Consider the following 14,246-nt stretch of genomic DNA (forward strand, 5'->3'; position numbering starts at 1 on the left):
ACCTCCCTTTACATCATATATCTAATGCAGTATTTGACCTCCAGCCTCTTCTGCTTCTGTGTCATGGTTCAGCCGACACAGACCTTGAACCTGATGAGGACCAAGGGGAGCAGGACCCTCCAACGATGTTCATACTACCAATGACCCCAACAAACCAACACATCTGGACATATTTGCCCCAGGACTGGAGATACCTCACACCAGTTGCCACTCTGCCCCTTATTTCTCACCCTAGGGTCAAGGAGCAATGGAGACAGAAAGCTGGGCAGGAACTTCAGAGATGCTGCTGAAATGCTTGCACATGAGGCTGTCCAGGGGACGGGGAAGTGCAGGGAGACAACTGCTTGGACCAGGGCCTGGTGGGCCTCCAGCTCCTATAAAAGCTTCCAGTTTGAGCTGCTGCATTGCTGAAGCAACAAGACCCATCTAAGCTGCAGCCTTCCTGAACTGGGGAAATGGACACTCCTATTTTCCTGACCTGTAGCTTGTTCATGACTATGCCTCCTGTCTAGCATGTCTATGGCCTTATCAAGGTCAGGCCCAGATTCTTTGGCACCTGCTGTAAGCTAGGCCCCAGGCCTGGCACTCTTCTTGACTGAATCTAACAGACATTGTACTGAGGGCAGAGCAGAAACAAAACATAGAAGGATCTAAAACACCATGCATCTAACTCCCATTGAAGTCTACAACATCAATGCTATACCTTAATTTGTAAGAGACGACTATCAGAGGGCACTACTTTTGCCAACCTGGTATTTCAGAGACAGTCTCTCACATGAGAAGGATACCAACCCTGTGATGTATGCCAGACACTGAAAATTTGATTCTTACCTTCACAGAATAGGCTAAGGAGATAGTGACGGCCAATGGGAGGCCTTCAGGGACGGCCACGACCAGGACAGTGACACCAATAATGAAGAACTTGACAAAGTATTGCACATAGACAGGGGTGCACTCAGCCAACCATGCCTTCCCATCGATTACAAATGTCTCAATAACAAAATACAGAACCAGGATGATGACAGTGATGGCTGACATCACCAGCCCTGGCAGGAGTAAGAGAAAGAAAGAGAAACGGACAATCAGGTGTGACAATTAGACCTAAGCCTGAGTCCCTGTGATCACCCACCCAGCCCAAGTCCCACACTTTAAGAATATTCTGGCTCTAAAGCCAGAACACGAGGAATTGAAACTAAGGCTGTGTACACACAACATTATATTCAATGCTCACTGAGATCTTGTTTTTTCTATCTAGTCTACACACATTCAGGACACATTGCACATTTTATGCCCCTGAAAATAGCTTTTCACAATTCCAAAAATAAAGGCTCAATGCGAATTGATTTTGCAATACACCTCACCCCTCCCATGTCCATTTGAACATGGACGGAGTCAGTCCCAGTAATGAGGGTGTATCCACACCTGCCTAACAATGTTGTGGACATAACAAGGTCACAATTACCAATTCTTCATTCACCTGGGGCATGTGCAGGAAGGAAAAGGTGTGGATAACCTAACTGAGGGATTTCAAGCACATTATCAAGGAATCCCACCTACCCTTGTGGGCAGCAGGATCATTCTTGAATTTAAGTTGAGGATTAGCATGAATGATTCCATATTCAAAAAAACTACATTTTTGCACTACAGATAGGAAGTGTGTCCACATCCTAAGTCTCCTTTGCAAGGCCCCTTTGCACATTACTCATTCAGTCCCCAAAGCCACGTCAGGTATTTTCTGCTAAGACAAGGGTTGATAGGAGCAGGCTATCTAGAAAGGCAAAGGAATTAAAATGTTCAGAAACTTGCAAGGTGATGGGGTGGAAGAGAAAGAGGATCAGTGGGTAACCTCTTTTATATTGTTTCATTTCTAAGTTGAGCAGTGAGAAATTGGGGGCAGCCTTCACAGTTTACAGATATTTTTGGAGAACTGAGCACTGGAGACTTGTTATTTACAAATATGCAAATTGATTTATGGAGGTGCCAGAGGAAGCAAACAGGTGATCAGTGTTGCCTCGCTGCAACAACTGAGTTTTTAACCACTTTTTTGCTACCCAAATTCAAACTAAACAGTATTCAGTTCTTTTTGTTCACAAAGTTCTTTTGACCTTCCTCAGATCAGAAAAAACTGATTTCCCACCTTCACCTCAGCGAGTTAGGTGTGATTTCCATTCTAGACAACTGAGGCAGCCAAGTGCCCATTGTCTCCTCTCAATGACCAGACCAGGCAGATCTACTATGAAACTAATGAAGCTTAAGCTCCAGGGTCCCTAATCCCTGAGGGGCCCCAGAAGTGACTTTGGTCCAGATTGCTTTTAAAAAAATGGGTCTAGTACAACTCAAATTAATTTTTTGTTGTATATATTTCAAAAATCCCAAAGTTTGAGTCTATAGCATGGAAGTTGCAAAGGTGGAGGATTGTGTTAAGTTGGCTGGTCTGCTGTGGTTAATGTAATTCTTTCCCCTTTTTAGCACAGGTCAAGACCGCTGAGATGAATAACAATGAGTTCATGAAAGTACTTAAGCAGATACCAAAAATCACACTCACAGAAGATTTGTGGAGATCTGCCATGGAACAACCCCATTGAAGAAGATAGCAGTGGTTACCTTGTTGCTGGTTGTGAATGCCCCCCCAATAGTTCAAGCTTCAGGGCCCCCAAAATGTAGGTCCACCACTGGACCAGACCATGCAAGGCTTAAGGAAAGACCCATTTCTCCGCAGAGCAGAGTGGGGACTGGGTCACACAACATTACTAATTGAAAGAGTTCTCCAAAATGGGGCAGGTCAATGATGCATTGGGCATCACCACCTCCAGTCCCTATGGGAAAAGGCTGCATGTCAAATTCAGCTTCCTGAGAATCTCTGTTTCTAGTCCTTGTTATGGTTATGAGGATATGCCTCAAAGTGGTCAATGCCTGATGAAACCTCAGAAGATGGGAGGGGAGACTGAATATGGTTTTCATTGCTTCTGGTTGGGGCTCCAATAACCAAGACATTTCATTTAATTGTCCCCCCTAAACATTGATAAAACCTGAATGATCAAAAGTGTAAAAAGAGAGAAATAAATCGTTCAAAATAAAAGGAAATAAATCCATGCAGAACTTTTGTTCTTCTTCTTTTGTTTGGGTGGGGGGGAGGAGAAGAGGAATTAATTTCTTTTTGTCATGAAGCACAAAGTTCTATCTTTTCTCATCCTCTAAGAAAGGCCACCCTCCTGCTATTTCTCAACATGGGTCGCTCTGCTTGGTCCTGTGAGACGGCATCCCAACATACCTGCTTTCCCGATCTGCACAGCCAGTTTGGTGAGCTTCCCTTGCAGAACAGATTTCTCTTTTTTGGGCACACTGGCTTTCTTCTTCTCTCGCTCTTCCATCTCACCACCCTCTGCACTTTTCAGGGGTTGCATCTCCATGGCAACTGCCCCATCCTGCTTTTTGGCTGCAGAGAGAAAGGGGGAGCAAAACACTGGTTCACCCATAAGGGAAGAATATCTGTCCCACCCTACTGTCATATTAATCCTACAGCTAGGATTGACACAAAACAAAACAAAAACAAACAAATAGAAAAGCCACCCTGCTCTTGTGCTGTTAAACAGCATCCTGAGGCACTAGAAATAAGGTACTGAAGCAGGAGCTGGGCAGCCATCTGTCAGGGGTGCTGCCATTGCAAGATTCATGCATTGAGCAGAGGGTTGGATAAGATGATACAGGAAGCTGCCTTCTACCGTTGGTCCATGTAGCTCAATATTGTCTACACTGGCTGGCAGCAGCTCTCCAGGATTTCAGGCTGGAGTCTCTCTCAGCCCTACCTGGAGATGCCAGTGGGGACTGAACCTGGGACCTTCTTGCATGCTCTATCACTGAGCTACAGCTCTTCCCTTAGGGTACTCTAATGACTTCCAATGCCCTTTCCAACTCTAAATTCTATGGCAGATGAGGTTTTCCACATATCTCCCCCCCCCAAAAAAAACCACCAGCTGAATTTCTGTGTCACATGCTGATGTCAACAAGGGTCTGGGTCACAGAAAAAGTTGCAGCCCCATCCCCTGACTGCTCTAGTGGGGCTCCATTCCCTGCAGCACATCTGGTGCCATCAGAGATGGGGAAGCCTTCCCCTTCTGGGGGCCGCATCCTGGTGGTGATCGGGGCCAAAGACAAAAGCCCATGGGGCAACAGGTGTGACTTTGTACAATATGCCACTTTCCAGCCATGCAAAAAAGAACAGCAACAACCACCCAGGAGTCCCCGCCTCTCCCTCATACCTCCCCCCAAGCAAGCAAGAGGCAAGCAAGAGTTCATGGACACATTCAAGCAGCCAAATGCACTTGAGGAGTGGGTGAAGTAGCGAGGAGTGTGGCCTGGGGAGAGTCCTGCTGAGGGCCAGACAGAGAGGAGTGGAAAGCTAGATTTGGCCCCTGGCCTGATGTTCCATTCCCCTGTTCCAGATGCTTCCTTGGGGGAAATAGGAATTTGCCTCCTCCTAGGATAAAGTCAAGGGGACGCAGGTGGCGCTGTGGGTTAAAGCCTCAGCGCCTAGGGCTTGCCGATCGAAAGGTCGGCGGTTCGAATCCCTGCAGCGGGGTGCGCTCCCGCTGCTCGGTCCCAGCGCCTGCCAACCTAGCAGTTCGAAAGCACCTCCGGGTGCAAGTAGATAAATAGGGACCGCTTACCAGCGGGAAGGTAAACGGCGTTTCCGTGTGCGGCTCTGGCTCGCCAGAGCAGCGATGTCACGCTGGCCACGTGACCCGGAAGTGTCTCCGGACAGCGCTGGCCCCTGGCCTCTTAAGTGAGATGGGCGCACAACCCCAGAGTCTGTCAAGACTGGCCCGTACGGGCAGGGGTACCTTTACCTTTAGGATAAAGTCAAGTGAGGAGCTGGTTTCTTAGAGGACCAGTTTCAGATCTGTCCGCAGAAGGCAGCACACACAGGCATCCACACTGTCTGTTGTTGCCTCTTTCACATTTTCTCTCAACCCACAATACACCCCAGCTGTGCAAAAATACATACAGCCACTCTAGTGCAGTCTTATCACAGGAATATCTCCCATGTAGAGAAAGTGGAAATAAATGTGGTTTAATTGTCATAGCTTCTCCCAGTGAACTCTGTGAATTGTGGTTCCCTGAATGAGATCTTTCTGACAAAAATCTCAGCACCTTCACACAAAACTACAATTTCTAGAGTTTTTTTTAGAGGAAAGTCCTTCTAGTGCACAATTCAGGTGAACAATTCTTTACATGGTAGGTTCAAAAAAGCTTGTGCTCAGATGGACAGCACTTTCTAATACTTACATATGTGGCTATTGAACCAAGAGAAACACAGGCGTGCATGTGTGCACACACATGCACACCACTCCTATCCCTTGTGATTCTAAATACCCAACACTGTCTGACATTCCAACATGTATTTTGATAACACTCTCCCACTAGCCTTTGTACAAGATGCTTATTTCCTATGAACCATAGGAGTGTCAGGTCCAATACTGGAGTTCCAAAATCTCTGAGCAGCTCAATAACTGACAAATATATGCAGTCTCTGCACTTTGGTACACCCCTGTCTGTAAACAGGGAATATTTTTATTCTTTTGCAACAACTACAGGAACTTTCCTGGTTGTGTTGGCTCTGCTTATTCTGCAGGCCAAGGACTCTCTTAGTGTGACCAGAGGCAGAAGGAGGAGATCAACCCTCTTGCTTTCATAATTGCACAGAAAGAAGAATGTGGAGACGTGCAGCTTGGCATGGAAAGGTTAGAAAAATTGTACCCGCTTGCCAACTGACCAGGATAAATACAGCTTGGCTACCTTTTATGATTTTTAGGCCAGTTGCCAGAAAAACAAGGGGCAAGATCACTCTACCCCTCAATCCTCATTCACATGTGTGTGTTTTAAGCTGTACAGCATGGGTGAATACAAAGATTTTGTGCTGGGTGCTACCAAGGGTTACCATCTGAAGACCTCCACAATCAGGAACCCACTGTGAAATTGTAAGAAAATAATGTATTACATGTGTTAGAACATTTTAACAGCACTTCATTTGAATATACCACCCTTGTAATGTACTAAATTGAAGTTGTTTTGTGCAGTTATGGTGCATGTCACAAATCAATGAGGTTTCCCGTTTGCCTTGAAATGAGAAAGTCCCAACCGCTAGACTTGTTCAGAATGTATGGGCTCTGCCCGCAACTCACCCAAACCTCACTGGGCTCTGCTCCTGTCTCCATTGCAGGCTGGCTCTGGGCTTTGCTCCCCAAGTTAGCAAGCTTAGTACCCAGCTCCACCTCTCATGTATTTCAAGAGATAACATCCCTAACAGGAGCTCTACATGCTTTTACCTCTGGTCACACGAGGTCTTGCTTTGCTTTGTTTAAACATGTCAGTTTTCTGAATGCAAATTACATATATGGCTAGGAAATCTAGAATCAGTCTGTTAAAGCCTTGTGATGACTAACTGTTTCCACTATGGATACTACTCTAGCTGAAGGTAGAACTACAAGGGAGGCATTCAAAATGTGTTGGGGGAGTGTCCCAGGATTTTTACCTTTGTTCTGATTATTCTCCACTGCCCCATCCTGCTGCTTTCCTACAACAGAAGAAGGGAACGCAAACACAGGACGCTTGAGAACAGACAACACGGCACCAGCACAGAACACACAGTATGGAGACAGCATGGGCATTGACAAACAAGACATTCCACCCCTTCCCACTTCGCCCCATGGAAGAAGCTGGCTAGGTGACTTTACAAGGACATATGGGCAGGCAGAGCATCTACTGAGAAAGAAAACTGACTTAATCTGGTGGGCTCCATTTCTGAGTCAGTCAGAAGATTTCCTGCTCCACCCACTACAAAACCAAGCACATAGCCCAGGCTGGGTGTGATAAAGAAGGATATCTTATTTGTTGTAGAAGTGCAGAGGGTGGGAGCTGGTTAAGGCTAAGCATGATGCAGGTTACTGTTAGTGCACAGGGCTCAAGGTGAGAGAGAAAAGGAAGTGGGACAGTTTAGTGTCTGGTTAGGCTGGACTTGAATTGCATCCATTGAAAAGAAATTGGATAGCTTCAGATCCCTCTGAAAAAGAGGGGGGTAGCAACTGACTCTGTCTCAACCCATAGCAAGCCCTGGATGTACATGCAGAATACATGGATATAATGAAGTGTGCATTAATACAGCAACAGATATGCATATGTTTATTGGTTATTTAAAGTGAAATGCACTGAAAAACAGCATGTTTCCTGCTATAGAGGATATTTCTTAGGGAAGCCCATTAATATTGCCCTATGAGGACCTTTAGAAAGCTGGTAAAATGTTACTTATTTTGTGAGAGAATGGAAATGTTCATATGTGAACTTTTGCTACTGGTTCTGTGGTTTGGCTGTTGGAATTGGTGCTGTTTTTGTGTGCTGACCCAGTGTTTCCATGGAGACAGCCACAGTCCCCCCCCCCAATACAATTCCCTCAGAGAGTGACAGAAGGTCACCAGATACTGGTATTTTTAGGGGAACTTGCTTTGTTCCACTGAAAGCAGCAGCAGCAGCAAGAAGTTCTGTCACATCAGCTGCTCCAGAATTCTTCTGCAGCTTTCTAAAGACGGGAGGGGCTTTTGGCAGAGGACCAAGGCAGGCATTGCTGGGCCCTCAGATTGGTAGGATTGTGAGTTCTAAAGTGGGCTCTGTGATCTGGTCATGATGATCCACTTGGCTCCCATCAGGTGAGATCCAAGCACTGCTGCTTCCTCCTCCATCCCTGCCCATATATTATAAACTGCTGCGGCTTTGACAGCATCAACTACATTCCCCAGGCTCTCCTGCCAGGCTTTCCTTTTTGGTTTTAATGGTGCTGCTTTAAAAAGGATTGATTGTGCTGCTGTTGCAGCGAGCCACCCTGGTGCGCCTCCGGCAAGTTGGATGGCAGGTAATGAACAAGCAAGCAAGCAAATAACCTAAATGGCAGCAGTGTGGGTTGTCTGTGTTGCAATCACAGCTGACAGGAGTGCCCCTTCAAGGGAGCTGTGGCCTAGTGTGTGCATCTCTATGTGTGTGGAGGAATTGCTGCCTTCTAAGAGGTGGCGCTGTGGGTTAAAGCCTCAGCGCCTAGGGCTTGCTGATCGAAAGGTCGGCGGTTCGAATCCCTGCGGCGGGGTGCGCTCCCGCTGCTCGGTCCCAGCGCCTGCCAACCTAGCAGTTCGAAAGCACCTCCGGGTGCAAGTAGATAAATAGGGACCGCTTACCAGCGGGAAGGTAAACGGCGTTTCCGTGTGCGGCTCTGGCTCTGGCCAGAGCAGCGATGTCACGCTGGCCACGTGACCCGGAAGTGTCTCCGGACAGCGCTGGCCCCTGGCCTCTTAAGTGAGATGGGCGCACAACCCCAGAGTCTGTCAAGACTGGCCCATACGGGCAGGGGTACCTTTACCTTTACCTTTACCTTAAGAATGTGCAAGGATGAAGGGGAATGCTTAGAAATGCATGTTGTCAGTGTCACATAGTGAGGTGGCAGCAGCATGCCTCTGATTGACAGCTGCTAGGAGGGCAAAGAGGACGGTGGTGTTAGGGAGGCTGCCCTCATGCCCATCTTGTGAGCTTCTGAGGGGCATCTGGCTGGACATTGAGAGGAACAAGGCTGCTGAACTAGGTGGACCTCTGGCCTGAACCAGCCATGCTCTTCTAATGTTCTCGCTGGTGGGGACATACGTGTCATGGATGCATGTCTAGCATGCATGGTTGGCCTGTCTGGGAGCGTATGCATGTATTCTGGAGACGCAGATATATGCCCTTCTGCACATACCCCCCTTGTTCTCAGTTTCGGAAGTCTCTGCATTAGCGTCTAGGGGAAATGAATGAAAGAAGGGACCATGGGAAAGAGGAGGTTGGAGTGCAAGAGGAGGGGAAGTGCAACAGGGGTCAGACGTGGTGGGGATCAGGGAAAAGAAAAACAAAACATTAATAAATAAATTTTCAGGGTGAACTGACAGAACACAGCCGCCAGGGGGCCAAAAGGCCCTCTCCCAATGCTCCTTTCTGGGCTTGGTCCTGAAGGCAGGTTCAGAACCAACGAAACACAGTGCTCCAAATTCCTCCTCCCCAGAGCTGATCCAGGAGGACATGAAGGCTGATGGTAGACCTGGGTGATATTTCAGTTCAATAACAGTCTGAAACTGGTATGAAGTTCAAATTGTGATACTGTACTGGCTTCAGAATTTTTGAGCTGACAATACATTGTGGCTCCCTGGCTGCCACCAGCACAGGGCATTTTACTCCCTGTATGTTTGCCTTCGCCCGAGCAAGCTGGGTCGGTCAGGAGGAAAGAGGCAGCCTGCTCCGCTTGGCAAAGGCCAGCACACAGGCAGGCAGGCAGGCAGGCAGGTGGAGCACCTTCTCAGGCTCCCTCTGCTGAGGCTGGGTTGCAGAGGGATGGAGGGAGCGCGGGGGCAGGATCTCCTTTGCCCAAGCAAGTGGACAGCCTCCTTCCCTTCCTCCTGGTTGCTCCTCTCTCCCTCCACAGCCCAGCTGCTTTTTCAGCCTTTCCCTGTGTTATTTCAGACACTGTGTTATTTCACTGTATTGCAATGGTTAGCTGGTGATATATCACAATGTTGAAAACCAGATATTGCCCAGCCCTTGTTGATGGTATCAAATGCCAACAAGAGATCAGGAAGCAGGAGCAAGGACACACTCCAGCTATCCTGCTCTCTGCAGAGGTCATCCATCTGACAAAGGCCAACTCAGTTCCATGAGCAGGCCTGAACCCAAGTTGTAACGGATCTATATACTACTACAGCGATACCTTGGTTCTCGAACTTAATCCATTCCGGGAGTCTGTTCAACTCCTGAAACCATTTCAAAACCAAGGCATGGCTTCCAATTGGCTGGAGGAGCTTCCTGCACTCATGCAGAAGCAGCATCAGATGTTTGGCTTCCAAAAAACGTTTGCAAACCTGAACACTTGCGTGTGGGTTTGCGGCATTCGGGAGCCGATTTGTTCAGCCACTAAGCCGTTCGGGAACCAAGGTTCCACTGTACTAACAATAACAATAACAATAACAATGATGATTTTATTATGTGTACCTCGCCCATCTGACTGGATTGCCCCAGCCACTCTGGGCAGCGTCGAATAAAATACAAAAACACAATATATCAATATTAATATATCAAACATTAAAAACTTCCCTCTACAGGGCTGCTTCCAGATGTCTGTTAAAAGTCAGATAGTTGTTTACTTCCTTGACATCTCATGGGAGGGTGTTCCACACGGCGGGCGCCACTACTGATAAGGCCTTCTGCCTGGTTCCCTGTAGTTTAACTTCTCACAGTGAGGGAACCATCAGAAGACCCTTGGTGCTGGATCTCAGTATTTGAGCTGAATGATGGGGGTGGAGATGCTTCTTCAGGTATACAGGGTTGAGGCCATTTAGGGCTTTAAAGGTTAGCACAAGCACTCTTAAACATACTGGGAGCCAATGTAGGTCTTTGGACCAGTGTTGTATGTTCCCATCGGCCACTCCCAGTCACCAGTCTAACATCCGCATTCTGGATTAATTGTAGTTTCTGAGTCATCTTCAAAGGTAGTCCCACATAGAACACATTGCAGTTCAAGTGGGAGATAACCAGAACATGAACCATTCTGGTGAGACAGTCCACGGGCAGGTAGTGTCTCAGCAGGCATATTAAAAGGAGCTGGTAAGCAGCTGTCCGGAATGCAGAATTAATCTGGCCTCCATGGACAGCTGTGAGTCCAAAATGACTCCCAGGCAGTACACCTGGTTCTTTCGGGACACAGTTACCTCATTTAGGACCAGGGAGTCCCCCACACCTACTCACCCCCTGTCCCCCATAAATAGTACTTGTCAGGATTCAACCTCAATACATTGACTGCCATCCATCTTCCAACTGCCTCCAGACAGGCACACAGGACATTCACTGCCTTCACTGGTTCCAATTTAACCAAGAGGTAGAGCTGGGTATCATCCACATATTGGTGAACACCCAGCCTCAGCCGCCTGATGATCTCTCCCAGTGGCTTTATATAAAAAGCACAGCAGAGTGGACGGAGTCCTGAGTCACCCCACAAGTAAGCACCCAGGGGTCCAAACACTCACCCCAACACTACTTTCTGGACATGGCCCAGGAAGAAGGAGCAGAACCACTACATAACAGTGTCCCCAGCTCCCAACCCTTCCACGGTTTTTGGGAACGATAGACCAGCATAGTTGTTTAGCTTTTTTGGGGGGGGGGCAACAAGGATCGACAAGGAATGGCCCGTGATCAACTGGTTGGACATTCCTGCATTAAGATATGTTTATAGAATTAGGCTGCCTGTTGGAAACAGCAGAAGGAGAAGACTGGGAGGAGTGAAAAGATTTCATCCTATAGAGCTACTTTCCTTGAAAACTGGAACCTTGTTGTGCTGGGAGTGATTGAGTGGAGTTACTTCAGTGTTTCTACACCTTATGTGGGTCTGAGGTAGTTAATGAGTTGAACCCTTCTTGTACTGAAGGCCCAACAATAAAGAGACAAACGCCAAAGGCTTTGAGTCATGACCAGTCTCTTTTCTGAATCAGACTCCAAAAATGATGAGCCATAATTCGGCAGATGAGTCAACAATGTTGAGCAAGAGTGCCGAGTCAAATGCAATTACACTGTGATGCCCTTTAGATGTTCTTCTGGCTGTGTGGGAGTCACTTATCCATGTGCAACTGAGAGAACATTTAAATGGCCCAATCACATGGGCCTTTCCCATGGAATCAGCAAACCCTCTCCTGCTCCAGGTGCGGCACCTTTTCTGTGCGAAGGACCCTGGTAGTTTACCTCTGTGCATGTGACTGGGCTATTTAAATGCTCCCAGTTGCATGAGGAGCTGCCTATGAATAAGCAGCTCCTATGTCGCTACAAGAACATTGAAAGGACACTTGTGCCAAAGGACAGCTGGATGGGACTGTTTTACGTCAGGGAAAAGGGGTGACCTGCACCTGCACCTGGATCTGGATCAATAGGGCAAAGGGATGATGGGAAAATTGAGAGGAGGGTTGGCAGTAGAGCTGGCTGGTCAAGCATTTCTGCTTCAATTTTTGATTTTCTTTTTTTAAAAAAACACAAGTTCTTGTGAAAGTTCATCAGTATTTTAGTGTGGATTTCTTCAAATATACACATTTTTGTATGCCATTTTCCCTAATATGTAGGAACTAGGTAAGCTGAAGAGAGGCGCAGACTGCCAAGAAGTGAAGGATGTTAGACAAAAGCAGGAATGATGAGCAAGGTCTGTAACAGCTGTGTCGGGTTTCACAGATGGAGAAGTCACAGGAAAAGGTAGTAGGGACTGAAAGAGGCAAGATCCAGTCCAGATAGGGAAGGTGGTAAAGTGAGGGACAGAGCCAGAAAAGCTGGTGGGTCCAGGAGATTTAATGAGCCCAACAGAGGTGCAGTTCTGTCTCAGCCCTCAAGTTTGAGTCTGCTCTCCACCACTGTAAGAAATCCCCTAAACTGCTATCCAGGAACAACAGGTCAACATCTACAGCCCACAAAATACTTATTTGGTATCCAGTGCTACTGAGCCCATACGAATGATGCTGAGTTATAGTATGTGGCAAACATGTTTAATAGTTAAACAGCCGATTCAGGGAAAGATCTGGGCAGCAATATAGTACCGTGTGAGATACTGACTCTGTCCACATTCTACCTTTGCAGCACTTTAGAATCACATTATTTCCCTCAAATAATTCTGGGCATTGTAGTTTGTTAAGGGCTGGAAATTGTTTGTGAAAGGTAAACGACAGTGCCCAGAATTCTTTAGGGAAGGAATGCCTGAAGGCACAGAACTGCTTGTATAACCAAGGACAGCAGGATGATGCTAAACTTGAGGGCACTTGAATGAATTTGATGACCTTGAAGGCAATATCTAAGTAGTGAGGTCCTATTATGTTGTAACCATGATTGTGTGCATTGACTTAATACTACACAGATGAGAGACATTGTGGACAAAAGCTGGCCAATTTTGAAAACATTGTTGAAAGACGGACCCGAGAGAGACTGATCATGTCACTCTTGCATTGGTAAACAAATGGCTGACCTGAACATGAAGACTTGAAATGTGTCACAAAGGCTACAGATATGCACTGGGGAATGGCTTACCTACGCCAGAGGGAATACCTTACCTTTTTTGTCTTTCTTTTCCTCCTCTTCTCCACCAGCACCCAGCAAAGTGAAGATAATCCCAGTCTGTGAGTTGACCCCAACGGCTGTAACAACCATTCGCCCAGAGCCTTCCATGACGTGGGTGCCTGGGAAAACAAAGGGAGAGTCAGTAGGGTATCTGAAGAAAGTTGGAAACCAAGCCAGGAGCAGAAGGCTCAGATCACTTGGAGTCACTACAAGATCCCATAGTCCAGTGGCTATTCAACTGTGCCCTGGGGAACACTGTGGTTCCGTGGAAGCTTAACAGGAATTTCTTGATGAGAAGACCAATAAAGGCAAACAACTCCCCTGAAAGCTAATTTGCCAGCCACTAACAATTTTCCTTCATGATCTGCAGCCACAGGAAAGTACTGGGTGATTTTTAGGTACATGATGTTTATGTGGGACATTGGTGAGCCTGAAAGTTCTGGCCAACACTCTGCATATGCCCCCTAGACCACCCTCCAGGATCTTTTGTAAATGTTCACGAGTGTTTTGACAGACAAAATGCGGTGCAGAAGGTTTCCTGAAGGTGGAAATTTTGAAAACCATGCGATGGTAGCCTACTAAGTGTTGCTCAGAGTAGACCAATTTAAATGAACAAACCTAACTTAGCAAGAGTCATTCATTTCAGTGGGTCTGTTCTGAGTAAAACTTAGTTGAATACCACCCCACAGTTGAGTAAATGATCACTTGAGTAGCCCCACTTCTCCCAGCTTCTGCCCCTTGTTGTACAGGAATTATGGGACTTGGGTGCCAACTGTAGTAGATGGATGAGGAGGAAGATTGTCAGGGTCCTCAAGCAGTGTGAGGTGCCTCCAGCCCCATATTTCCTGAAAGGAGGTGGCAAAAATGCAATTTAGTAGACTAGTAAAAATAATGGGCCTTGGTGCTAGCTTGGTGCTTGCAAGGTGCTAGCTTGCAAGGGTGATTGGGGGCCCCTATGTCGTGTGTGTGATGTTGTGATGTCCCAGTGTTGCACATGTGACGTCAAGATGTTGGGAGGAGCCAGAGATGGGTGGGCTTTGGGAAGGTGGTGGGAGGGCTCTTGGACCTTGTCGGAGCATTGCGCCTCCCTCCCTAAGCTGGGC

At 47.2% G+C, this 14,246-nt stretch overlaps 1 protein-coding gene across 8 annotated transcripts in view; it reads right to left on the reverse strand.

The window, feature by feature from the left end:
- The window catches only part of ATP2B3 (ATPase plasma membrane Ca2+ transporting 3), a 121,728-nt gene that overhangs the window by 41,574 nt on the left and 65,908 nt on the right, over positions 1-14,246 (reverse strand). For 4 of the 8 annotated variants that reach the window (XM_079958667.1, XM_079958660.1, XM_079958661.1 and 1 more), the window contains 5 exons: positions 13,137-13,262; positions 8,774-8,812; positions 6,533-6,574; positions 3,272-3,436; positions 832-1,046 (listed from right to left, as the gene is read on the reverse strand). In XM_079958667.1, the coding sequence (XP_079814793.1) occupies positions 832-1,046; positions 3,272-3,436; positions 6,533-6,574; positions 8,774-8,812; positions 13,137-13,262 (587 nt within the window). The remainder of the gene's footprint in view (positions 1-831; positions 1,047-3,271; positions 3,437-6,532; positions 6,575-8,773; positions 8,813-13,136; positions 13,263-14,246) is intronic. The other 4 variants (XM_079958662.1, XM_079958665.1, XM_079958663.1 and 1 more) reach the window with 2 other exon arrangements.

This window comes from Podarcis cretensis (assembly GCF_951804945.1).
Source record: "Podarcis cretensis genome assembly, chromosome: 17".
NCBI lineage: Eukaryota > Metazoa > Chordata > Lepidosauria > Squamata > Lacertidae > Podarcis > Podarcis cretensis.